The 27,907-nt window shown below is 31.0% G+C and overlaps 3 protein-coding genes across 3 annotated transcripts in view; all 3 read right to left on the reverse strand.

The window, feature by feature from the left end:
* TPR1 (Tetratricopeptide repeat (TPR)-like superfamily protein) overlaps nucleotides 1–1,867 on the reverse strand; it is a 2,649-nt gene extending 782 nt beyond the window's left edge. Inside the window, exons 1-4 of the mRNA XM_007013875.3 lie at nucleotides 1,466–1,867; nucleotides 1,200–1,379; nucleotides 992–1,118; nucleotides 697–810 (exon numbers count right to left, since the gene is read on the reverse strand). Of these exons, the coding sequence (XP_007013937.3) occupies nucleotides 697–810; nucleotides 992–1,118; nucleotides 1,200–1,379; nucleotides 1,466–1,726 (682 nt within the window). The 5' untranslated portion in view covers nucleotides 1,727–1,867. The remainder of the gene's footprint in view (nucleotides 1–696; nucleotides 811–991; nucleotides 1,119–1,199; nucleotides 1,380–1,465) is intronic.
* A 3,515-nt stretch (nucleotides 1,868–5,382) lies between these two features.
* On the reverse strand, nucleotides 5,383–8,066 carry LOC18589062 (NAD(P)-binding Rossmann-fold superfamily protein). The gene is made up of 6 exons (XM_007013876.3): nucleotides 7,811–8,066; nucleotides 7,534–7,694; nucleotides 7,266–7,454; nucleotides 5,968–6,121; nucleotides 5,686–5,878; nucleotides 5,383–5,562 (listed from the first exon to the last, which is right to left on the reverse strand). The coding sequence occupies exons 1-6, from the start codon at nucleotides 7,926–7,928 to the stop codon at nucleotides 5,481–5,483; spliced, it is 897 nt and encodes a 298-aa protein (XP_007013938.1). The 5' UTR covers nucleotides 7,929–8,066; the 3' UTR covers nucleotides 5,383–5,480.
* A 9,594-nt stretch (nucleotides 8,067–17,660) lies between these two features.
* On the reverse strand, nucleotides 17,661–27,753 carry LOC18589063 (HAD-superfamily hydrolase, subfamily IG, 5'-nucleotidase). The gene is made up of 14 exons (XM_018127809.2): nucleotides 27,498–27,753; nucleotides 27,371–27,404; nucleotides 26,905–27,111; nucleotides 26,658–26,794; nucleotides 26,405–26,554; nucleotides 25,863–25,964; nucleotides 25,095–25,259; nucleotides 24,830–24,940; nucleotides 23,861–23,958; nucleotides 22,528–22,651; nucleotides 22,297–22,386; nucleotides 20,402–20,446; nucleotides 19,820–20,140; nucleotides 17,661–17,940 (listed from the first exon to the last, which is right to left on the reverse strand). Exons 1-14 carry the CDS (start codon nucleotides 27,540–27,542, stop codon nucleotides 17,911–17,913), a joined length of 1,659 nt encoding a protein of 552 aa, XP_017983298.2. The 5' UTR covers nucleotides 27,543–27,753; the 3' UTR covers nucleotides 17,661–17,910.
* Nucleotides 27,754–27,907: the final 154 nt, after the last annotated feature.

Consider the following 27,907-nt stretch of genomic DNA (forward strand, 5'->3'; position numbering starts at 1 on the left):
ATCATCAATGATCAGTATGCATCAAAGACAGGTAATGTCAACCATTTGACACGTATTCAATTAGTAATGGAAACCAAAATTCAATGAATCAAATGCTTATAAACAGTTGCCCTTTGTAGTAACAAACAAAAAAACATGTAAATCTGTTTAAATGGAATATGAATTTGAGATAGTATATTATGTTTGGTTTATTAGATAAATTGAGCTGAAGGAAGTAGCCCAATGAGTATAGAGCAATAAGATACAAACATATAGGAATTTGATATGTGATACAGGGAACATAAGCTTGAAAACCGCATTCTCATCTATGCACCTTTCAATACCATATATTAAACACAAAGGTATTTCACTCTTATTATTTTCTAAAACATCAGGTACGTCCATTAGCATAACAACTCAATCTACAAGCTTCACATACACCCTATGGAATTCATAGTTTTAAAACAACCTCAAATAATGTAATGATATGAATTCCTTCATAGTACTTTTTCAGGACATAACCATGTAGAGCAGTCAAGGCAATATGAAGATTATGATCTAATATGGTTAACATATGAAGATTATGATCTAATATGGTTAACATATTAAGATATACGATTTACCTTGTTCAAGAAAGCAATACATGAGACCGACCTTTGAGTAGAAAACGAAAAGGAAAAAAGGAAACAGAATAAAGAGCAAAAGCATATAAAGTACCCATCATCTCCTCTTTCATCTTTTCTCTTTTTTCTGCAGCCAGTGGTTCCAAGCGGCGAATGGCCTTCCTAGCCTGGTCATTAGAAGGATCTAATTCCAATATCTTCTTCATATCTGCAAATTTTATTTTATTTTGGGGAAAAAAAAAGTAACTTCAGCAATTAAAATAATTACAAAAATATATAATGCTGACACATAACCAATCATCAAGATAGGGCAATGGCTAAATTTAATAAATACTTGTAAACCTCAGAAAAATGTAAAAGAAACAAACAAACACTCAAATCTAACTCACCAGCAATAGCCTCTTCATAATGTTGAAGCTTTTCATGAGCTTCTCCTCGTCTAACAAGAGCTTTTATATAAGAAGGATTAAGTTCCAGTGCTTTGGTACATTCCTTGATGGTTTCCTCATATTTCCCCTGAAAACAAAATTTTTTTTAATATAAAAAAGAACAGATAACTGTTATTCAGCTTTACCCTTAAGAAGAAAAAAGAAATACCAGCTTCAAAAAGCAAACAGCCCGATTCGAATGACAAATGGATCGAATTTCAACGGAAGTAGGCATCTCCGCCGCAACTTGCAGAGCAATCTCATACTGTAACAATGCCTCCTCGTATTGCCCGTTTCCAAACAATTTATTTCCTTCCATTTTTGCATCATTTGCTTGTGCCAACGCTTTCTGGAAACAGAAAATTTTCAAAATTTTTAACTATTTTATTTAATTTAATGGTAAATTAAGCTAAAAAAGCCCTACTAAAAATGAACCTCTTTCAATTCGTCTTCGTTTAAGGCATCTTGATAAGAATCGGATCCTTTTTGTTCGGTTGGTTGTTGATCGTGGGCGTGGTCTTCTTCGTTGTCGCTGACGTCACGTTCGCTTGCTGTTTCGAATCCATCGGAGGCAGCATCTCCTCCGTGCACATTTGATGATGCGGCGGCTGAATCAGACGTCGTTTGGGATGATGATGGAGTCGCTTTCGTGGCTTCTTCATGTTGTTCAGTGTTGTGAGGTTCAATCAGCACCATTTTTAGGTTAAGGATCAAAGAATCTTAACAGCCTTACACTGTAAACAAACTGCCTGTTGATTTTTAGTATTACTATGCCTTGAAGGAGAAGATGAAGGAGAAGATGCAAGATGATGATGAATCGTTTATTGAAAAAAGATATGAGCTTCCGGAAAGCTCTTTGACGGCATCGTTTGGTTGGGCTAATATAATGGGCTTGGCTTGGATTGGCCTTTGGATTTCTGAAGTGAAGTCCTAAATGCTAGTTGTCTTGGATTGTGGCTTTGATTTAGTGACGAAAAATTGGGCCCTTAAATATCGAAAGAGTCATGAGTCTTTGAACAATCCCCTTTTACCACCATGGAAAGGCTTGCATTGCATTTAAAATTTAACATAACATTTTGTTTATTGAATAGATAAAAATAAAATAAAATAATTATTATATAATTTGATATAATCAATGAAATAAAATAAAAACAGTTATTGTAACTTATTCTCGCATTTGATTGATAAAAATAATTTTAAAATAAAAAAAATAAAAATATTTTTTATTAGATATATTTTTATTTTTATTATTTTTAAATATTAATATTTTTTTATAATCTAATATTAAAAATTATAAAGTACTAATATTTTATTTATAATTAAAATGTTATTATGATTCTTTATTTTTTAAATTATTTTAACTTTAAATATTAATAATTTACAATTTATTTAAAATATTAAAAATTGAAATTTTAAATATTAGTATTTTATTTATAATTTAATCAATAATATTAAAAATAATATTATTTAATTTATCATTTAAATGTTATTCTATTTTTTCAATATTAATAATTTATAATTGATTTAAAATATTAATAATTGGTCATTTAAATATTAATATTTTATTTATAATTTAATCATTAAAATTTAAATATTAATATTTTATTTTATAATTTAAATATTATTATGCTTAAAATATTAATACTTTTAATTAATTTTTAAATTCAAAACATTTTATAATATATAATTAAAAACTTGAACTTTTTATTATAACAAGATTTATTTTTTCTCTATTTGCATTTTTCATTTTTTTAATTTATATTTTCACTTAATAATTTAAAAATTAATTTTTTTAAATATTAACATTTTATTTTATAATTTAAATATATTATAATTAAAATATTAATAATTTTTGAAGTTTTAATTTAAAATATTAATTTTATAAGTTTAAGTTTATAATTTTTAAATGTAAGTGAGGACATTTTAGTTTAAAATGTTTGTAGTTTATTCTCATGGGGATAGAATAGTTAATACCATGGAGAAGGTGGTATTAGCTATTCTAAGCTTTTACCAAGTTTTGAGAAATAATCATTCCTTTGGAATGCGTATTCCTTTCTTCAAAAACAAACCAAATGAGGGGAGAAAATTTTTTAAGGTATAGAGGAGGAATGGCCAACCAAACATGCCATGAAGGTCTCAAATTCCCCTTTGGGCTTCCAATTGGAGATGCACTTAACAGCATGCCATCAAAGTGCAAATCTGTTCACATTCCACGTAATCAAATTGCAATTTCCATGCTAACTAAACTAGATTTACAAATTATTGGGAAAAGATTATGAAGTTAGTACAAAAAGCAGAGAGCCATTAATCTCATAAAAAGAGAATGTGATAAGTCTCAAATGAGGAGTTATGAATCTCACATAACAAAAAAATATTATCATCGTCTCAATAAAAAATCATATAAGACAAATGTATTAAAATAAATAATATTTTATAAATTAATATAAATCGTAATATTATATCTTCCACTCAATCATTCCACGTATTCTCCTTCTCAATCTCCAAATCCCCATCAAAGCCTCCAACCAACAATAGCAAACCTAAGTCCAAGCCAAAACCCCTCAAATTCCCCATTTAGCAACACCCAAATTCCGTGGCAAACCTAAACCCAATAGCAGAGGATGGAAACTCTGCATTCTGCTTCTCTATGAAACAAGTGTTGCATAGCTTTTATTCTTTTGACCAAGGTACAGGGCATAAAAAGCATAAATTACATCATACTAAATCAATTATTATTAATAACTTTTAAATTATTCTTTTCTAATTCAATTTCATATTATTATTCTCGTTTAAGTGAACATAACAGAAAATGAAGTTACACTCTTAATTCCTAACACTATTTTATTATCAAACGTTTAACAAGTTAAAAGAAATGTCTCTATTTTTTTTTCCGTAAGAAAAGATCATATTCCATAATTTTTATGACTAAATTAAAGTTTAATAGTTTCAAATGCGTTTATGCATAAATTTATGAATAAAAATTAGTGTATTTTAACTGATATAAAAGAAATTATTAAGCTATTCATAATATGTACATTTTATTTGAAAGAAGAAAATTTTAAATTAAATATAAGTAGGGGTGGAACCAGTCAATTTTTGATAGGGGAACTAAAGACAAAGAAGAATAAAGGTTAAAAGTTTTTGAGAGGACTATTAAGAAAAAAAATATAAAATACATAACAAAATTTTAAAAAATGTTAAAAGTCACAATCCCTCAATAATAACACAAGCATCCGCCCCGAATTAAAAGATATTATTAATCACATATAATACATCAATGCTAATGCAAATGTTGGTCTACTGTTAATAATATTATATATTAGGACGTGGATGGAAATTTTAAGTGGAGGATTTGAAATTGAATAAGGTGGTAATACATATTTTAAGTTTGAAATTGAATAAGGTGGTAATACATATTTTAAGTTTGAAATTGAATAAGGTGGTAATACATATTTTAAGTTTGAAATTGAATAAGGTGGTAATACATATTTTAAGTTTGAAATGAACCTCTTGTTAAAGGACGAAATGGGAAAGAGTGAATCTTTTTAAATAATGACGGACTTAGAATTTTACAGAAAAGTGAACCACCATTTTCTATCCATCCTTACCTTTTAAGAGACGAAGAGCCAAAATAATTTAAGAGACATTTAAAACATGTTGAATTATTGACAATCATTCAATGCACTATGATTGAGGACTGTTTGCATAATATATGGCAGCACTCTTTTCAAATAATAATAATAATAATATAATTATTACAATAACAAGTCAGTCGCAATGTGACAAAAAGAAAAGAAAAAAAAAAAGAACAAGATGAGCCCACACTGATGAAGGCTATGCACCCCATGAACAAAGCATAATTTTCTAATTCGGATGCTTACCTTTCACCAACTTAACTGTTGTATTCATTTAATCAAGCTGTGTTTTAGCACATGAATGAACTAGTTCTAAGTGCATGAATTTGGTGAGGCATGTCAGCCACCGCCCTGGAGACATTCCATCGATGCAGGAGATGGTAAGTCAAGGAAGTCCGTTGATTTTAAGTAAATAAATTAGCTATAATATGGTCTGATAATAAACCGCATGTGTCCTTGGTTTAATCAGTAGGCTTCAAATTCCTGGTCTCGGTGGGCTACAATGATATTCTAAACCTCTTAATTTTACCTCGAAAGGCCAAGAAAATCCAGCAAAGGGAACTTTTTTGAATGTTGATCAGCTCACCCTAAACATGAGTTGATGATTAGTTAATCTTGTGATTATACACCCGCCCATGCTTCTCTTTCAGACAGAAGAGTTTTTTGCAGTTAAAATTTTCCTCAAATAAACACAACTATATACCAAAGAAAGAATGATGATAGAAAAGTCAGCACATGCATTTTTTCTGAATGACAATATATACATTAGCTAGTGTTGAGAAATCACACTGGATAGAAACTAGGGCTTTTAAAAATTATGCAGTGCCTTCAACCAGCTTATTCAATTTCTTGGTCCTCAACCTCTCAGCATAGACCTCACTCCCTTGGCATTCATACCTGCATTTTGAGAAGCATGATAAATATATTCAGTCAAAATTATTGAAGGTTGGCACCATTTACCATCGTTTTTTTTTTATTATTTTTATTTTGTCATTAATACAACAGTTTACATATACTTACTTGGAGGGTAAAGATAACAAAGGGCTCAAGCTTTGAGCCAGTTTAACAGCTTCTTCCTCAGTATTCACTATCTGATTGAAGCAAAAGTATCTTCCACATGTAGATGAATCTTCGAAAGCTCGGATATTAACGTCAGCTAAAAAACCAACATCGACAAATGCTAGAACTCCATTTTCAAACATTTGAGCGGCTCCTATTTCAAATTATAGAAAGACGTGGTTTTAGATATGAAATTCCAAACCAGAAATCATGCGTAGCTAGCTGATATGCGCATCTATATACCTTTAAGATAGGACATGGTTGACCGAGGATTTTGTTGTGCAACCCCGGGGCCGAGAACTAGTCCAGCATTCACAGAAACCATGTTAAGCATTCGATCCATGGCAAGAGCCCAAGCAGCCTGCTCGGAGAGTGTTTTAGCCAGGGCATACCACAACTGACAAATCAAACAAGAGATCAGCTGATTGTAAGAACTTAAACGATTATCTATTAACTTTTATGCAATAACATAGGAGCTGAGGAAAACATGGATTCAAGGACTTGCTGTCAAACCATTCCTTAACCAGTAGGCACTTGCTTTTTCCAATTTAACGTCTAATTTGGCAAATTAATGACGTTTAATGAATTTTTCTTGCTTTTGGTAATTTAAAAGGAAGAAATACTGTGTTGTTGCCCTTGAAAAGTGAATTTTGAACTGGAAAAAATGCAGAATTTAAAGACCTTTATTGACAAATTATTTCTTAAAGAAAAAAAATCTAAAAGTTTGACCTAGTTGTGCTAGAATCAGCTTAGGCAGCTCTACCAACCTAAGAATATCACATTTGCCTAGCCAGGACCCTGTAGCCTGTACCATATTCATCGAGGAAAAGAAAAAAAATCACCCAAGAATACCCCTCCTAGAAACCCAAGGTTTAGTTGCTGTCACTCTTCCTATCATTAGTTTTACATGTAAATGAAAGAAAAAACTTTTGCTTTTTACATTTTTATCCCATGATGAAAGAAAAAACTTTTACTTTTTACATTTTTATCTCATAATGAAAAGCAGGCACAATTAATTAATGCATGACTTTCTGTGGTAAACAGGTATTTGCCATTTCTTGTCTTCACCTGTTGGTTATTCTCTTTGACTTTTCTTGCGTAAAGATAAGACAACAAAGAGAAGAGTGGTCAATTCATGAAAGAAAAATGAAACAATAAATTTATCTTGCACTGCAAGAACAGCTTGACTGACCAGCAAACAGGACGACCCAGTAAAATTAAAGCATCTCAGATTAGCTTAGACAAGTTAACCTTGAATCTGACATTCAGCTGAGAGATTGTCATAGTTTGTTTAATATATGATTAAATAATCCATTAGGTTGCAATTTTTTCCCCAGAAATACAGTGGAAGGACCTAGACAGTCAGTTTAAATGCAATTTGTAAAGAGTATTTATTAGGATTAGAACGATGAGAGCCAGATGTAAGAAGCCACCTTCATAGAAAATTCTTTGATTAATCCAATATCAAACACTGAAAAGAAAAAAATAAATGAACACTAGTGTAGTTGAAAACTTCAACAGAGAGATGTAGAGTTGCAAACCTTCATTTTCCGGCAGAAATCTTGATCACTCCAACACCTCTCATCCACATCTTTCTCTAAACAAATATTCTCTCTCCAAACAGCTGCAGTTAAGGAAGAGCTGAATACTATCTTCTCTATGGTATCTGTTTGTGCACATGCCTCCACCACATTGATTGCTCCCCTAACTTCCAAATCCACAATTACATCCTGCCCCATAAGCATGGGAGTATTAATTCCAGGGGAACAAACTATAGATGCATGAAATTATGGGGAACTTTTGACTTACATCATAACCATCTGGGCTATCTAAACAACAGAACAAAGCAGAGCAACCCTTCAACGCAACAAGAATGCTCTGGTAATCCAGAATATCCACAGTAAAAACTGCTAATCTGTCCTCCACTCTTTCCATTTCCTTGATTTTCTCCTCTATCTCTGTCTCTGATCCTGCGACAACCCCAAAACAGAAAGAGCCTCAACAGAAAAATAATATTATTGTAACTGAAGAAAAGAAGTTCACAAGAACGATGCCAAGAGGAAGAAGAAGAAGAAGAAACACTTACCCTTTCTCTGAAGAGCTGCATGAACTGTGTAACCTCTACTCAAGAGTCCTTTGAGAATCCAAAAACCCACATAGGTTGATGCATCAAGAACACAAACTGTTGGCTTTTCTTGATCCATTGGTTTTTTTCTCAAAGTAGTTTCTTTCACCTTTACCTCCTTTCCTCTTTCTTTCTTTGCTTGTTGTAATCAACTTCCTTATATAGAAGTTGAGAGAATTTGAGGGTGAGATGAGAACTTTTAAATGAGGAAGAGTTGGTGAACTATTTTGCAACACGTTCCTATCTACTCTCCATCAAAGTAAAGTACTTTCTTTAGGGCCTTTCTGTTTTTGTTTCTGTTTTTTTAAAAAAAGAAAAATCCAATTTTGTATTCTATATATCATAGTTACTTTATTTATACTAATCAAATCAATTATATACAAATAAAAATATATATTACATTTACGTTTCTTATGATTTAGTAGATCAACTTAACAGTAATATATCATCCTTGTATTTAGTTCTCATACTTGGAAAAGAACATTATCTTATTTGATTGACTTTAAATATAAAATTTTTATTGATCATTTTACTAAGATGCCTTCCAATAATAAAGTAATTAAATAAAGCTTTATAAATCCAATTTTAGTGACATTACACGCATTGGGATTATAAGAAAACAAATTGAAGACAACATATAAATAATAAAGTATTTATATCATTATATAAAGGCATTAATAGTTGTATTGTGCGTAGTGTGAATCACATTCTTCCATTGTTAAATATTCTAGAAATAAGAAGTAAAAGATATCCATATTTTGATACTAACAAGACGAGTTTTTTTCAAAAATACCCCTTGTACATAACTTGTTTTTTAAAATAGCCCTTACTATAATTTTAATTATTTTTAGTCAAGAAAAATTAGTTTTAAACAAAATTACTCTCAATAAAATCGATTTATATATTTAGGTCTGCACTTCAAATCGATTTATATCCTTTAAGCTTTTCTTGTCAAATCATTCATATCTAGAGTATTCCTTGCAAAAAAAAAAACCTTTAAGCATTTTGACTATTTTGGAATGATTTTTGATACACGAAAAAATATCTTTGAGTTTATTTATGCATTTTGAAGTAGTTTCTGATACATGAAAAAAAATCTTTGAGCATTTTGAGCATTCTTCATCAAGTAAGTATATTCGTTGATTATATTGTTAAATGGAATATAGTATATTATTTGAAGTTGTTGATTTTATTTAATGGAATTCAATAGTTTTGGTGGTTTTTACGCATTGTGTAACCGATTTTTAGGTATTACGTGACTAGTTTTTAGGTATTACATGACTGATCTTTGAGCATTGCGTAACTAGTTTTTAGGCATTACGTGATTAATTGTTAAGTATTACACAACTGGTTGAAATGGCATTGCGTGACTAGTTGATAGACATTATGTGACTGATTAGTAAGGCATTGCGTGACTAGTTAGCAAGACATTATGTGACTAGTTAATAAGGTATTATGTGACTTAGGTATTGTCTAAAAATCAGTCATGGAACGTTTAAAAATTAGTCACGTAATATTGAAAATCAGTCACACAATGCCTAAAAATCAGAGAAGCAATGATCAAGTTACATAATGCCTAAAAACTAGTTTCGTAATACTTAAAAATCAATGACACAATGTTTAAAAACCAATAATTCAATACCTAATAATAAATTGATTTACCTGCCCCCAACCATATTTAAGTTACCAAAGTCATACATGTTCTAATTTACAGCTATGTCTAATTAATTTCAACTCCTCAATTTTTGAGTTCTATGAATAAACTAATAAACCCAAAAACCTAAAATACATATATTTTTTTTCTAAACCATGATATTTTGCATTTCATAAAAGAGGAGTTACAAAATTCTATAATCCTCCAAAGCAAGACAAAATATATTCTTATCGAGAAGGCCTTGCTCACTCTCTTTGTGCAAAACAAAATATACTCCCTTTGAATAATTCGAACTCAAAATCTCATAAAAAGAAACAAAATTCCCAACAAACATGCTTAACAATAATCTCAATCCCAAACATAATAAAACTGTGAACCATCACAAAACCCAACAAACATGCTTTCGCTATTCCTTCTTCCTGAGCCCATCATCTTAACCAATTGGATCTAACTCATTAACACAGACATCTCCATCGCAAGACACGTTTCGAAGTAAGTCATGACTAGAAGGCATCTAGTTACTACATTTATCATGTTGACTGCAATCACTATAGAAGAGCAAAATTGCTATTCATCGCCATTGAAAGCTCAAGATTCACCATCCAAGACAATAAAATAAAATAAGATGAATGTCATCTTTGTTCTTCGAGATGGCGAGAAAGAGCTGGATGGTGAGATAGACAGTATTTGACAAGAGAGAGAATCGAGATTTAATTTTAAAATTTTTGTCTGGATGACAAGATAAAGAAAATCGACACCATTTTAATTTGTCTGAAATTATTTAAAAGGTATTGTTGTCAAATCATGCAAAAAATTAGCTAAAAATAATTAAAATTATAATGAAGGATATTTTTGAATTAGACTTATGAAGAGGGTTATTTCTCACAATTTCCTCACAAAACAATTACATTGAATAAAGTTTTATACATCCTAGTTGCCCAAATTTGCAACCATATTTTTTCTATTAAATAAATAATTTTTCAATATACAAAATAATCAAAATGGATAAAACTGTAATAAAAAATCTCATAATTAATCATTTGTTATAAGAGGAATCGGCTTTGAGATACTTAATTATAACCAATATTATAGAAATGCAACATCCGCATCCTTTGGATGTTAATTTATACATCTTATATATATAACTCAAAACTTTTAATTTAGTTTCTTCCCAAGTATTATAAATATCTTTGAAAAATAAAATGACTATCAATTTCTTACTAATGAAATGCATTTCATTCAAAAAAAAAAAACACAATTAATTATACCTGATACCATCCATAAAAAATTTCATCAAAATTAACTACCATTTCCAAGAAAAAAAAAGCAAGTAAAAAAGCTTTTTTTTATTATTTTATTTTTCTGGTTAGTGTCAATTTGAATTAGTTAAAAAAAGGAAATTCAAGCGAAATAATCAAAACCCATTTGTAAATAGCTTTCAAGTATTATAATTTTAGGACATTTGCAAAGTAACTAACAAAATTTAAAAAAAAATTAGTCAAATCTTATTTTACCCTAAACATATGTATTGACCATCATATTTCACAAACAATCAATTAATTCCAAACATATAATTAATCAAATATATAGCACCAATTACAACAAAAATATCAATTTTTACCAAAAAAAAGTTATCAAACAAAAACTAAAATAGCTAGGTTGGGTTAATTTCAACAATGAAAAAAATCAAAGGTAATGTCCATCTTTTACGTCAGAGAAGCCTTTGACGAGGATGGAGTTAAGGTGTGAACTAAATGCATATTTAAAGAAATAGTCATTTCTCTATTCAAAAATTTGATTCATTTCTTGATACATGATCTCTGTTTAAAGAATAAGATTTGAATCTTCTTTTTTCAAATCCAAAAAAAAATAATCACTTTTTATTCTCTCTCTTCCTTATTAGTGTTACAAAAGATAATACTATATTATAAAACAGCAAAAGCAAGGGAAGGTAGGTTTCTCCAAGCTCCCAAAGATTCAGTGTGTGGTGTGTCAAGAGTGTTAAGTGAAACTCAAAACACAACAAGCTTTGTTTCACCATGCTAAAGCAAATCCAAAATGTTTTGAGGGCTAAAATTGTTGAAATTATGTAAAGCTGTCCTTCCGGAGATGGAAGAAAATGGGAGTTAGGCAAGTGAAATTTGGTCTTCTGGAGAAGAGACCTCAGCATTTTATCTAAGTTAAAACCTAGGTAGAGTATTTGTAGATAATCTAAATGATCAAAATATGATAAAAGTTTCATTATTCAATAACTATTACTCAAATTTTGTATTTGATACTATATGTGTCAAATTTAATTTTTATTTGATCATTATTTAAAAAAAAAACCACATCAGAAATATAATATAGAACACTTTATTTGAGTTGCTTTGATTTAATTGTACATACATGTATTGATTTGATTATACGTGTATCAGTACTGGAATCTACTTTCCAAGAAAGAATTTACTGAAAACAGGCAAAAGGGAGGGGCCAAATTGTACAGAAGTGAAATTTGGGTTGGAATTTGGTTCTGTGCAGTGCCGCTACAGATGTTCCAATCAGGGAGTGGCGGACAAAGGGTACCACTGCCATGGTTCGATGTGCTGTGCGAAATGACAACAGATTTGGCCGCTTCCCATCAGAAGAGCAGCAGTGTAGTGTAGCCCCACATCCACATACACATCAACTTCCACTTCCACTTCCACTGTTATCAAGGATAGCCCAAATATTAAATGATTCGCTCAACAACGTGACACTCACAAACAAGCAAGCACCATGTCAAGTGGGAATCTTCAACAAATTAAATATATTTTCTATCTCCATTTTTTGGAATTAGTTTTCATTCTTTTCTACTCTCTGAATAATAATTAATAACAATAAAAATTTTGCTAATGCACAAATTAAAGATGTTTTTGAAAGTGAAGATAATGAAAACACGGTTTGTTTTGCGTATTTTCTAATTAAAAAAATACATAATTCGATTAATGAATGTTATTAGGTTTTTTTTAAAAAAAAATAAAAATAATATATTTTATACAAAATAATGCTTGAAAATGAAAGAGAATTTATGACAATAATCGTACTAACATGATATTGAAAAGTAATATTCGTAAAAATATCTTCTCAACCATTAAACTCGTTATATATATAAATAATAATGACTTATCATTCTTTTTTTAAAATATCTTTAATACAATGATGCACCAACATATATTATTTAATTTTAAGAGATGATCATTGAATGATGAATGATGCACGAACATTATCCATTCCTGAGCGAGCCCTACACTGTTTTTGTATAAAATTACTCTTCATTTTGCTGTCCAAGGTACTCCAACATGATCCCTAAATGGAATAAGCATTTTGCATTATCAAAAATAAAAAATAAGTCCTCCTACTTAATTAATTTTTTATCTAAGTCTCCATTCTCTTATTGCCATCAATTAAGGTTTTTTAATATTTATTTAGAAATCAATTCAGCTCTTACTTGATCGAAAAATGTACATTGGATTAACACTGTTATCTCTGTTTAACTAAGATAGGATTATCATGTGATGCAGATGATGTAGAATATTTTTAGCATGTAACATAGAAGATTTTACCATATGACATTAATGAAAAAAAAGATTTTTTTTTATTCACTTGACGCATATTTTTATTAATGTCATGTACTAAAATTTATTCCATTTTATCAATATCACATGACAATCTCATCTTAATTGGTTAAAAGGAATAAGGATGTTAATCCACATAGCATGTTTGTTTAAATAAAGACTTAATTGAGTGTAAATAATAATTAAAATTCAATTGATTTTAATAAATTGACAAGAACTTAGATGATAGATTTAATTAAGTATAAGGCTTTTTTTTTTTTTTGCATTTTAGGCTTGGGCATCTTCATCATTTTTCCATATCTTGCTACTTGTTTTCATTGAAAACGTGGAAAATTTATTTTCAAAATTAAACATAATTTTGTTTTTATTTGCTAAAAAACAAATTTGTATTATTACGAAACATGTTTCTAACATCATTTCATTTTCTATTTTACATGGAAAAGGAGAATAGCAATTTTGAAGGTGTTGTCTCCATTCCCCGATGCCTCTTATGTGTTTCATTCATATGATGAATTTTAGTATATTAAAAAGTAGTTTTTACTATGATAATTTCAAAAAAATATCTTTATAACACTCGTTACCAAAACTTTTAAATTTAAAAGAAGTTATAAGCAGGGGCGGAGCGTCCCTTTGTCACGGCTCCCCAAAATTTTTGAAAATTTTTATATATTATATATTTATAAATAATTTTTAAAAATAATTTTTTATTAAATAATTAATATAATTAAAAATAATAAAATATCTTACAAATCTCATTTAATTTTACTCAAGTTCTTAATTTTTTTAATATTTTAAGTTTCTTCACCCATCTTTCCCTTTCTTCTTTTCTGTCTTTATATTGTGAAATTATAAAAAAATAAAATTTTTATTTAATTTTTTTATTTATATTTATATTTTTATTTATTTATTTATTTTTTTTTTAATTATATTCTATTTGCTCATATGTTTTAAGTTTCTATAGATTTTTTTTTTTAAATTTCTATGAATCATCAACTATATTTTTTTGTTTTTGTTATATAGGTTATATCTTCTACTTATCATGATTTTTTTTCTTATGTAAATTTTATTTTTAATGATTTTAATTTTTAAAAATTAAAAAATTATTATGTATGTAATTCTCAAATATAAGTTTTAGCTTTGCATTATTGGTTATTGTTTAAAATTTCATCAATATATTATTTTTTATTAATCCTAATTATATAAAAAAATTATTTTGAGTATATGTTTTTAATGTGCTTTACATTTTATATTTAATTGAAAGGAAATTATATTTAGTATAAGAAGAAATTATTAATTCTGTATATCGTATTTAACTATTTATATTTTATGCATTATAGTTTAATATTTAATATTATAAACTTAAATATAATAAAATAAGAATATTAGATATTGACTACAGTAATTTTTTAGTCATTTATATTGAGAAAGACAAGATTTTAAAACAAAATAGATGATAAATTTTTTACAAATAATTTAATTGTTTATATTAAAAAAATATTGTTATCGTCGAATAAAACTTTCCTATAGCACTATTATAAGTTTTTTTTATTTACATGTTATATAAAATTATTATTTGTTATAAATTTTTTTATTATTAATGGTTAAGTTTAATATATTAATTTTAAAAATTTTTAATTTTTATTCTTCTTAACTTTTGACCCCCTCAATGAAAATTGGTTAGCTCCGCCCCTGATTATAAGGGACATGTAAAATTAATTGTGACTACATAATAACATGTTAAAAAATGCATTAATGTTGTTAAAATAAGCTTACAAATAACATTTGTGTACATTAAATAACCGTTATATATATAATTTTTCTTTTTTTTAGTCAGAAAAAGTTATTAAGATTTATTGTCTACATAAAAGATTCATTAATTGGATTGCTTTAATGGCTCCTATATCAGCTAAAGCCTTTTATTTTTCGGAAATTTTGTTGTAGATGAGAATAGGGAGTTGTGGTACGTAGAAACCAAAGCATATTAATGAAGCCTACAAGGAAGCATAAATGTGGTAACAAGTAGCAATTACGGAAGCCATTGATGTCATAACAAGTGGCACTGCATTGGGTTTATTTCACAACTCAAAAGCAAACAAGAAAAGAGGCTGGCAAGTTTCAGGTGATGGATTGCGTGGGGAGAAATGCCAAAAACCCTTTGGCTTCCAATTTGATTTGGTCACCGAGAAGGTGAGTTCTGCGTGGCCGCTGTTTGTACGCAATCTAATATTTGCTTCATCGTCTCCTTTGACTTTGTTTTGTCTCTATTTCTTAGATTCAAAGGTCAATTTAAGGAATATTGTGCAGCCTATGACTCCTCCACAAACCCAAAACCAAGTCTATTTCTTCTCAAATTATGAGAAAACAAAACTCGACAAGTCTTTAAACAAAGCTTGTATTTAAGTTAAGATTTGAATCTTACCTTCTTCTCTCCAACTTTCTCAAATTTGTCTAAAATAGAAAGAAAAGATTTCTGTTATCCCCAATGGCCAATGGCAGTTGAAGGGCTGAAACTAATGCAGGCATCCACCTGTAAACCACTTGTGTCTCTGGACAGATGTCAGTCAAACATCAAAATGGAGCAGTTAACTTTTGCCAAAAGTAAAAGAAAAATTATCTTGTATATCTACCCATACTAAATCTTTTAAACTTTACAAACATATCTCATTAAAAGTATATTATAAAAAATTAATAAATTAATCATTAATTATTAAATAAATATTGGACCATAGTCTAACCAAGGTTGTGTATAGAATAATAATATAAAGTATAATTACCTTGGGATGATGAGAGGAAGAGTTACACCTCCCCACCAAGGTCGGATAAGGTTTGCCATAAATTAAAAACAAAAAACAACAAATATTAAAAAAAAAAAGAAAAGAAAAAGTACTAGTCAAATTTATAAAGTATATTCTTAGAACTCAAAAATTAATTGGCATAAAAAAAGTTTTTTCAATTTTCCCTACCTATTTTTTTTAAAAAAATTAGGATCGTTAACATTTTTGAACTTTCAATAAAAATAGATGTGACACCAAAAGAGCCTCAGTATTTTGGATAAGTACAAGTGTTAAAAGGTAAGTACCTTAAGCACGTGTCATGCGACCTTAGACATAGATAAGACAGAAAGAAGAGAAATAAATTTGTGAGAAATGAGATGTTAATCTCAAATTTGACGTGTTTACAAATGAACAATGAGGGATATTAATAGACATGCTAACCCTTTATCTAATTTATCTACAATTCAAACTTAACATAAATGGTTAAAGTATTTAAATATAAATGTTCATCCTATTTACATCATTTAAATTTAAGTACTAGTCCTATCTACATTAAATTTAAATTTACATTAATTTATGTACACTACAATTTGCAATTTGCAAAGATCACATAATAGACAACAACCAAGTAATCAAAAAATGGGCCTAGCAATGATGTGACGAATTATACAATGAAGTGCGAAATAAGTTTAAAACCACAACAGTTTAGGAAATAAGTTTATAGATTACAAAATACCTTGATACAGAAACTCCATTTCTTAGTGAGGACGCACCACAAAGTATTCAAAATCATGACAACATTGACTATAGCCACATAGAAAAGACCTATTGAGCCTTATATTATACAATAAGAAGTAATCTTTTCTCATTCTATAAATCTCACTCACCTATCTCATGATTCTACCTTAAGGACAACATAAAGTTATATCATATCTTGTCATATAAAAACCAAATCCCAGAGGGAAACAATAATTATGGCTGAAGGACTGGACGAAGAGATACAAAGGAAATGAGATCCAAAAATTGAAAAATAGAGAAAAGAAGAGAATTTTAAGCTAATTATTATATTATAAATGAAAGGAAAAACTAAATGGTTGAAATAATATATAAGAAGGGAAGAGAAAATCAATTGCTGAATGCGCAGATGCAGCTGACACTTTGAAATTAAATGAACTAGTAATAGACTTCTCTTATCTTGCGTTTTTTGCAAACTAAATGCAAACAACATAAACTAATAATAATAACATTTTATTTATTAGATATGCAAGCACATGCGTTGCTATCTAGAAAGTTGAAACAACTTGGGATCGATGTTCCATTAAGGTCAAAGAAGAGCTAAGTTTAAGCTAGATCAGTGTTAAAGAATTAGAAAAGGGTAAACAATCATCTTAAAATAGAGTGGATCTAATCCCATCTACAGTGCTCATATTGCTTACAAATTCAAATATAACAATTTGATGAAGAACGGTAACTCAAGAAATAGCTAGGGAACAGAATCGGTAATGAATCCAATAGCAGTTCATTGCAAATGCAGTCAATAACTGCTGCTCATCTTTATAACAAACAGGTCAAAGACTCACAAACTTTGAAGCGGAAATAACAGACAGTTCACACTACTTAATGCAATTTTTTCCATTAAAACTGCAAAATAAAATTTATCAATTTTGTAAATTGAGGCAACCACAAAGCCAATGTTACATTATGTATCCTATTTTTCCATATATTTAATCTGGACCAAATTAAAGGTCCCTATTTCTCCAAATTCTATTTTATGATGTTCATAAAAATGAACAAACATTTTGAGGATTTAATTAATATCAAAGAATGGAAGATGATGCACATTATATACTGTTACTTACAAGCAACGTGAATTATTTGTCATGCAGTTCCCACCCAATCACTGAACACGAGCATAATACCACGGTCACCCTCATGACAGAAACATCAACAAATGGCCATCCTAGCCACATTTGGAGCTGAATAAAATGATGAAACTTTAAGAAACGTCCCATCCTTTATGGCATTGAGAAGTAACATCTACTGATTTTTGAACAAACTTGATGGAACCTGAAAAAAAGGAGAGGAGATGGAGATAATAATTCGGCATCAGAGATCAAGCAACAATAGGTTGACTTTATTAACATTTCAAAAGATAACACAAAATGTTTGTATGAAAAACAACTTTATCAGGTGTCTATAAATTTATCAAATAGAAATAATTGAGTTCAAATCTTTTCACAACTGGCAAACATTGGCATAATATTTATTTGGTACGCCCAACCTGTGCACCTTTGGCAAGTAATGCATAAATGTGAAATCAGGGAGAGTGATTTCAATGACCTTTTATAGAAAAGATACAGTTTTTATCTCTATTTACATTTGTTAAAAGAAAAAAGATATCAATATTTGAACACTATCCATGCAGATGGTCCAAGGTAGCACCATATGATGCACTGTTGACAGTTATTAGGTGCTTAAATGGAAGCAGATATGTGTAAAACACATAAAAAATTAAACTGAAGCCAGCAGATCTGTAAAACAGACCGTAAAACCAACATTTTCTCGACCATAAGAATTTTAAGATTTGAATCCTCATAGTCCAATTATTTGGAGCAGATGGTGAATTTTATGTTTTGTTGGGATAAGGTATTTGGAAAATTTTCATAAATGTTTGAAACATAGGACATTAGTATTTACCAATTCAAATCCGAAATTCTTGTAAAATTTGCAGTTAGATTTTTTTTTAATTAGAAATATCCATGGGGGATTAAAGGTGGTGACTTCTTTGTTTTCCACCATGACAGCAGTGCCAAACCAATTCTCAGTCCAAAAGCAAGCTATTCTCATAGAAAGATCTTATTTTCTAGAAGCAACAGAAAGCAGGCTTCAAATCTGCTGTACCCCAATCTTAACATAACCAATGACAAGTAAACCCCAAATCTTAGTCCTCCACATACCTGCCACCATATGTAAACCTTGATTGAGCATGAGGGAAACGGCCTCCAACAGTATCTAAAAGGCATGCTTAGGTTCCATTTTACCAAAATTTAGCACATATATAGCAAAGAGAATACGAGTTGGGAGCTTGAGCAGGGTTTATTGGTTATTTCTGAGTCTTAAACTTATGTTTCTTTAAGCTTACATTACAGATTCTCATTTCAATTTATTTTTTGATTCAGAGTATTATTAGTTTCTCTGTGTGTGTTTTATTTTTTAAAATATTAACTTCCAGGGGTGTTTCTGCCAATTTCGGGTTTGCTACTTATAGCAGATTCTGAGTCTAATATGGGTTTTGCCTAGATGTTATTTTAAGTCAAGTTTGTAAGTTTTTTGGAGTAGGAAATACTAGGAGTCTACATATATCAATGTAATCTTTCTTTCTTCATCTTCTTTCCTTTTTTTTTTCTCCAAGTATGTATTCTTTCTATTTGATTAGAGAATTTCCAGCATTATTAGTTTTTTTATTCTGTAACAGAATCAACCTTTGGTGTGATTTGAATATTAGAGATCTCTTTTAGATTTGAATTCTTTTAGAAAAAAGGGGATTAAATTCTCTTTTTGCTTAAGAAATTCTAATCTAGAAGCTGCAATAAACCATGATCACCCAGCTGTCCCACATCACCCCTTCCACAGCACAAGCATATAATTAGCCCCATAAAAGAAAGAACATAAACTTCCCCATTTCAACACCACACTGCCACCCGTACCTTACCAATTATCTCTGCATTACCACCAAAACACCCATGTTGCTGCCATGGAAATAACCACCAAAACAATATTGGGAATTCTCTAAAACCAGACCTATTTGTAGTTATAGTGGCAGGCAGCAGGCAGGTGCATATTTTATTTTCGGAAAGTAAATCAAAGTAAAAAAAAAAGAAAAAAAAGTAATAAAAAGTATCTTTGGTTCATCTCAAATTAGAAAGTTGAGAAGGTCATGATATACCTTCACATGATGAGGCATGATCTTGATATCAAAGGGTGCATGGAGCCATGTCTCAGGTGAATAGAACAAGAAGTTCTCTGGTTTACTAGTGTAAACATCGGCATATTGATGGATGTGATATGCAAAAGCAGATTCTTGACCTTTGTCAGTGAGGAAGGTGGCCCCAAAAGATCTATTGAACATTCTCTTCATCATGGAGCGTGCTTTCTGCCTCTCTTCATTTAGTTCATCCATAAGTAACTTGTATGCCTCACTTCTCTTATTATTGGCTACAGTTGCATGTAACCTCCCAAGCAATTCCTGTAGTATATGAAATTTTGCCTGCATTGAAAGAAGATTTTTAAGAGGATAAAGTAAAAAATTCTATTGTTGAGTTGTCCAATTGCAGAAAAAGAAGATAAAACTTTGCAAATAATACAAAAGTAAACAGAAGCAAGTACTCTATATTGTACTCCATTCAACTCAATCAATCTCTAAGTTACTAAATAACTAAACAAGGCAGCCCACCCCTTTTCACCAATATCAAATAAATATCAGGCAATGAAAATAAGTTCCAAATACCCCAGAGACAAAAATAAATACCTGTTCAAATCGATAACTATCCTCGTTTTGCATGCGTATTTCACTCTGCAATTAAAAAAAAAAAAAACCCTAAAGGACATGAAAAGTTTGTCTTATAACTTGCAGATAAAAGCACAGAAAAGTTAAAGATAAAGCTCAAAGCCTCAAAAAGTGAAGTAGGATATCAAATATAGAACTCCTCTAATGGAAGAAATCATTGCAGCCTAAGTCGCTTTAAAGAAAAAAAATGCTTAACATCAATGAAATTTTTGATTCTTTGCCAGTTAATAATTTAAGACAAAGCTGTCAGTCATTTACATATCATACTTCTCATGTTTTCTATACAATTTTCCTTCCCAATATGCAAATCCATCACTAATACTATTGAATGACCAGTTAGCCTCTATATGGAAACATGCCTCTATTTATCACAACAAAGAACATTCAGCATTGTATCAAAGAAAATCAAGAGCTGAGCTTGAATAGCTTGTGAGATGTTTGGCCTATGCATAATCTTGTTACTTGTGCAGTATCTATAGTGCTACTTTATCTCTCTCTGTCCATCTGTTTATCTCTCTCTATCTCTCCCCATTTAACTTTTAGTTTTTAGTGGTTACAATCATCTGCTAGTTTATCTCAGTAATAAAGCAGTTATGTTTATCTATCATAGTAGAGTTTCCATAAATATCTTATTATCAGATACTCTTTCCTTGTGGGGTTGACTCAAGCCTTTGTTTTTGTTTTGACTTTGATTCTTCATTTCCCTCTGTACTGAATTAATCAACTTCCCCTTAAGCCTCCAAACTGCATCACTAGCCTAGCATTTTGGATTTGTCTGCTAAACGGTCAGTTCAAGTTTTAGTCAGAACATCAAAAAATACGATCATGGCCTTACACGATCATGGCCTTACATGAAAATTGCATTCCTCAATTAGCACAGTGGTTTGTACTTTCTGTGGCAAGAAAGCGATAGGAAATATGTAGAAAGTTATTAAATAGTAATTGACTCTCAGTTGCTCTCATTGGAAGCATTACATTAGTTTTATTCTCAAAGGTAATTCTGAGATTTCTAATATAAAAAAAAAAAGTCGCAAAAGGCAAAAAACAGATTCAAGTATGGAAGGAAAAGAATAAGGCATGAGCAGTTATCTGCTTGATCCTGCTTGTAACATATTAAAAAATGGTCTCAGACTCATTAACTTAAATGAACCAAGCACAAGCTTTACACTTTTTAGATCATATAACAATATATCATATGATATATGATTTTATTTATTGTTTAAAATAATAAAATGCTGTTGTTGTTTTTGGTGTCATCTTAAAATTCAACTATTGAAGTAGGCTTTTGAAACCTAAACAAGTCTCTTCCAGCTTGACACCAGGCTCAAATTTGAAGCAACTGAACAGAGCAAAGCCGATTCAAAAGAACAATAATAAAAGAGCATAAATGTGTTTGAAAAGCAATAAGTTTCTGTGGACTAAGTTCAAGATTGGGGAGATAGGCTAGACTCAAATTTCAGAAAAACGCAAACATCAAGTTTTAAGATTTCTGAAGCTTCAGTTTCTTGCTCTGCTTGGCTTGGCTAGGCTGAACTGAACACTACCTTTGCATGTACCCAAATTTTCTATCGTCAAAAATGGTACAATGCATATAGATACAACTTAACCTTACCATACAAACAAAAGCAATACTCAGCCCAAAAATGGCCAATCATAAATGTCGCTAGTTATTTTAAGCTATTATGATACTGTTCTAATTCCTTCCATCACCTTTACTAGTGGTATATCATCCAATATATGTAAACATAAAAGGAAACCACAAGCCCCTTAACAGAAAACATATTTGGAAAGTAAGTCCTGACTGAGTATTAGTAGCATTTAAAGACAAGGGGATAAGAATGTGAAAGAAGGCATACTTCTAGTTCCTGGATGATCGCAGCAGTCCGCCAACCAGCCTTTGAAGGGCCTCTTAAGTCACTAAATAGGTGATCACCAAAGTATATCACCTAAAAATGAAAATGGAGCAGCAAAATGCTCCCATCAGCAAGCACTTACAGTAATCTAGTTACAAATGGTTGATCAAACATGTACAAGATCGTAAATAATGCTACCGGATCATTAAATATGAATTATAAAGCATGATATACCTCTGGACCATTCCACTTTGTAATTTGGAGAAAGGATTTGAGGCACCCGTGGTAATATATTTTATTTTGAAGAAATTTATCCACTTTTGTAAAAGCTAGAGTGTCCTTCTCAGTGTCATAGCACCTGCGATTTTATTTCCAGAAGACTGATCAAAAAATATGATAAAGCATAGCATGCAATTGCTTTATCAAGAACAGAACAAATGCCAAGGGAGGTATAAAACGTAAGGCAAGACCGAATTAAAGCAGCCAAGAAATCACAGTTTCTTATCTTGCTTCTGCAGTTATAGTCTTCAGCAATTAAGAAAACTTTCACCTTCAGGGGCAGATCTATTTTTTGAATCTCTGCATACTAGATTTTAAAAATTATCTGGACAAGTTTGTCTGTAAGATTCTAGGAGTTCAGGTTTGCCTTTAAGTTTGTGTTGGTTGTTTACTTATTTATAAGCTAGTTTCTACTAGGTATTCCAGCTTTGGTGGGTTAAGAGTCCCTTTACATAACTGTATAATCATGTTTTTTTTTTTTTTTTTGACTATCAGACTGAGTATTATTTTGGTTTCTCCTTTCCTCCCTACATGGCGCCAGAAAATTTTTAGCAAACTAATTCTTCAACTCAAACCAGTATTTTCCATGATAATTTGATCAAATCAACTCTATTTTCTCTATCTACTTTCTTCAGCTACTATAAAACCTAAACTTCCCTTTGTTCTAACCCTAAGCCCACCATTACCAATGCCATGTAGGAAGAGTTTCTCCAAACCCTTCCCAACATAGTAGGTGTTCTTTTTCATCATTTTTTTCCAAATAAGTTATTCCTCAAGATGAACTCTAAAACAAAAGTCTAAAGAGGGTGCCAAATTAGTTCAATATAGCTCTTTCATATCATTGTAGCAGAAAGGAAAAATTAAAATCAATCACCTACGATATGCTTAGTGAAACGACATGTTTTACTGTTTTGTTTTATCCATACAATTCTTCTCTCTAGGATATCAGCTGATTAAAACAACACCTGCCAAGATTCTTGATAGCAGCCCAGTATAAAGTGTGGTAGTTTTGATTTGTAACTTAAATGCAAGGAAAACACTTCAGATTTTCACCTAAGATATGCTTAGTGAAACGACATGTTTTACTGTTTTGTTTTATCCATGCAATTCTTCTCTCTAGGATATCAGCTGATTAAAACAACACCTGCCAAGATTCTTGATAGCAGCCCAGTCTAAAGTGTGGTAGTTTTGATTTGTAAGTTAAATGCAAGGAAAACAGGTCAGATTTCCCCTTTACAGTCCATATAAAACAAATATATAGAAAATTTAACAAGTTGGAGATTCAAACCGGAATGGACGCTCAGAAGTGTAAAACTCTGGCTTATTAGCTTTTGCAATTACAACATCAAAAAGCTCCGTCCACGAATCTCTGCCACCCGTAGAATCCTAACAAACACAGCAAACTTAGCTCAGAAAGTTCACTACAAACATTTCTATGCATGAAACTAAGAATGGAATGACACGAATACACTAATGAACAAGCAAATGTGCACAACTATAGCGAACTGATTAATGTGACCAGCAACTTTGAAGGTGAAAATTTTCAGATATTACATACATACATGTGTATATGCAAATTAGTCACTACCCTTATAAATTGAATCCATACACATGCATGAGTGTAAGTACATCATTGAAGATAAAAGAAATTCACCTCAAACACCTTCCATTTACAATATTATTTTCTACATGCATATGCAGGGGGCAGAGGTAGGGGTAGGGGCAGGGAGAGAGCTGATGTTATATAGTCCGGTATTTAAGTTTCTTGTCTTCTTCCCAACATATCTTAATGGCAGTGGCATCATTCATCCACCTGAGTTATTTCAACTTAAACATATCATGTATTTTGAAAGGTCCTCTTTGCAATTCCCTAGAGATTTGTTTGCACATTATATAGCAAATAGGAAAAAAAAAGAACAAAAACACACCCAAAAATAACAACTTCAACAAAGAAAAATTCCATCTGAAATGCAATGTTGAAATGAAACAGAATCATTACTGAAAGAATTTCACAATTGATATTGTTGAATACATTAAAGCATATTGACATTAAATATCTCTTCTCTATGTTTAGAAAGTAAAAGGGATGAATGAGAAATTGGACAGGTGGGGGTGGGGGCCTGAAGGATGTCAAATTGTGTCAGAAACTGAACTAGAAATGTGAAGGGTTTACAAGCAGTAAAATATTTGAATTGTCCGTTAGGATTTCCAAGAACTACAAATGAGAAGGTATATGTGTAACTGCAATGTTAACTACCTCCAACATAAACTGCATCCCTCCATCAACAAAATAATACGGTGAGTTTGTCAGCAAGAAAAGTTTCTTCCCTTTCTCCTTTAACAGCCTAAGAAAGTGTAATAGCTGACCCTGAAAAATACACCACAAATGGCAGGTTAGTATTCCTTGATTCACAGATGACATGATCAAACTTTAGAATAGCCTTTCTTTGAAAGTAAAAAGCAAGCCAAGTTTAAAATAACTAAAGCACATAACATAGCATAGACAAATAGTTAGAACTTACATTTTTTACTAGATATCGATGAGGATCAGAAAGAATTCCTCTATGAACCAAACCACTTCGATGAACATGCTCAATTGCACGATTGACATCTTGATATATATAACAGGCATCGAATTCTAGTTTAGCATCAACGAAATACTGCACAATATCAGCAATGAGGCATGCCTACAAAGATGATGAAAAGAAAATGATCAGAGACTTCAAACTAGAACAAAATACGTGCAGCTCATAAAAGGCAAACAGTTCAAGAAGGGGCCAACCGTCTCATATATAAGAATCATGCTTAAAAAGCGTACCTCTTTATCTATGTGAGCAAGTAGATATGCAAATCAACAAAGGCACTTTTGAATTTATCAGATATATAGAAAGGGAGCTTGTTCTATTATTTCATCAAACATGGGAGTGACGAAGAAGTAGAAGAAGAAGAAAAGAGGAAGCATCAGCAGTAACTCAAAAGTACCAAGACAACAGTTCCTCAAAGGTATTAGGAGGCATTAACGTGCATGCTTTGTGTGTTTTGTTGGAGTGTCTCTTACCCAAATATTTCCAGCAGACCATAATGTTTTGACAAGCATTCATAGGATGTGAGTTGACGATTTGAGTGAGTCAACATGATATATTATTTAGACATACATATACAACGTGTGTTACACAGCTATGAAATGTATGCAAAAGCCACAACCATGCTGGATATAATGTCAATGCTCGAAAGAAAACCTTGTTAGACTTCCCATGCAAACAAACAATGCAATGACTAATTAAACGAACCTCGCTGAAGCAGAAAAAGTCCATCAAGCCCACAAGCTCACGCGCCTGGTCACGGCCAATATGTCTTGTGCCATATATCTCTTCTATTTCCTTCTCACCTACCTGCATTATAAGTAGCATAATTAGAAACAAAATCCTTTTCATACAGATCTGTATGAATTCCGTAGTAAGCGTACATGACTGAGAGAGCTCAAGATTTTTTTTTTTTTTGGTTATTAACAGAACTGGCCGATGCTTTCACAAGTTTTAAGTAAATAAAAACTTACACCATAATAGGTGCCAAAACCATTCCACTAGCAAACTGCCACGTTAAACATGGAAGGTTTCTCTTACATTCTCCTTTTTCTTTTTTTTTCTTGGAAAGGCCTTCAATTAGGCAATACAATGGGGGGCAGCACTTTCTATCCCTTTTCCACCCTCAATGATACATTACTACTTTATCTTGTCAATAAACTACACATACTAAACAGTAAATACAGACTCTGTTTAAGCATTGTACAATAAGAACAACATCTATGTCATTACAAATTATTAATCAGTACCTGGCGACGACCGTAGAAGCACCCATCTGGCTCTATTGAACCAAAAAAATCCAACTTCAAGAGACACCCATTCTGCTTGTCATAGTACAGTCCTCTAATGGGAAAAGATGGATCATATTTAAAACTCATGCAAACCTCAGGATACCTAAACTGCAAGAAATCCAACACAAAACAATCCATCAAGACCTACAATACGCCACACACTAAAAACATTGACCACATAACTGCACTATTATATTACACAAATACTAACCTCATTCACCATATGCTCCTTTGCGAGATCATATATCAAACTCTGCAAGTTAGCAGAGTAATGTGCCAACGTAAAATCATAGTCGAATCCATATACTTGAATAAGATCCAGTCTAATACTCCTATTGACATATATCCCTAATTGACACATAAAAAAAAACATTTTGAATACTAAAAACTTATACAATAATCACATTTCTTCTAAAATAGATTAAAATTAAACAAAAGGGAAGAGAACATAATTGAACCTTCAGGATTTGTCTTCGGCATTGCCTTGAGTGCTTCGGGAATCTTAAGGAAACTCCGTTTGGCAGCATCAAATTCCCTCCGAATCTTGTCAATGTCATCATTAACCACCAAATCCGCCTCAGCTCGCCTTATTCCTTCCTCAAACTTTGATATCGTTTCCTCAGAGGGTGCAATTCCACTGTAGCCTCGAACATTTGCTCCTAATCCTAAATAATAATAACGATACTAATAATTCAGCAACTCACTACTAAGTAAACACTTAAAAAGTACACACACACACACACACGAACGAAACATAATTATCACAATCCAAATATAAAGGTTTGAAACATTAAAACACAAAAACAAACGAAAAGAAAAAAAATGGCGCATCAATATTAGAGTTCAAATTTACAGATTTAAAACATTAAGAATATTAAACCACAAAATAAAACAAAAAAGAGTGAAAAAAAAAAAAAAGAGGACCTTCTCGAACTCTAGGAGAAGAAAAGCTCGTTCTCTGCAACAAAGAAACATGTAAAGAGAGATTATTATTATTATTAGTGTTACAAATCTGAAATAAAAATAGAGAGAGAGAGAGAGAGAGAGATACGTTGAGGGAGGAGCAAAGAGGAAGAAGCCTGCGAAAGGAAGCCATGAGAGGAAATTGAGCTGAGTATTCGATTAGATTGGAAGAGAGAGATTATTTCTCCGTTGAATTTCCGTTGTGTGAAAAGTCTGGAAAAATTGAATACGAAAATCGAGGGAGCATTCTAAGCCGAAGGCTTGTAGCAGGCTTTTCTGTTTTACGGTTTTTTTTTTTTTTTAAAAAAAGTATCCACCTCTTTTATTTTGTTGAAACCAGCTTTTTCTTTTTCTTCTGCAGTATACTTATTTCTTTCATACTTTTATTTGTATATAATGAATAATACAGTACACATTCGAATAATACCGATTTCAAGATGGCAACTGAGGGATTAGGTCGCCTGGTTTCGAGTTAAAGAATACTCTAATTATTTTACG

This window comes from Theobroma cacao, chromosome 9 (assembly GCF_053813885.1).
Source record: "Theobroma cacao isolate CCN51 chromosome 9, ASM5381388v1, whole genome shotgun sequence".
NCBI classification, from domain to species: Eukaryota; Viridiplantae; Streptophyta; class Magnoliopsida; order Malvales; family Malvaceae; genus Theobroma; species Theobroma cacao.

What these genes read in the sequence shown, in the direction of transcription:
- LOC18589062 (XM_007013876.3), bottom strand. Translation starts at nt 7,928, where the DNA reads ATGGATCAAGAAAAGCCAACAGTTTGTGTTCTTGATGCATCAACCTAT. An exon ending in ATAGCCCAGATGGTTATGAT is followed by an intron (nt 7,455 to 7,533) that starts GTAAGTCAAAAG and finishes CTTATGGGGCAG; the next exon opens with GATGTAATTGTGGATTTGGA. An exon ending in AACCATGTCCTATCTTAAAG is followed by an intron (nt 5,879 to 5,967) that starts GTATATAGATGC and finishes AATTTGAAATAG; the next exon opens with GAGCCGCTCAAATGTTTGAA.
- LOC18589063 (XM_018127809.2), bottom strand. Translation starts at nt 27,542, where the DNA reads ATGGCTTCCTTTCGCAGGCTTCTTCCTCTTTGCTCCTCCCTCAAC. An exon ending in GCCGAAGACAAATCCTGAAG is followed by an intron (nt 26,795 to 26,904) that starts GTTCAATTATGT and finishes TGTGTCAATTAG; the next exon opens with GGATATATGTCAATAGGAGT. An exon ending in CGATCATCCAGGAACTAGAA is followed by an intron (nt 20,447 to 22,296) that starts GTATGCCTTCTT and finishes TTTTAATTGCAG; the next exon opens with AGTGAAATACGCATGCAAAA.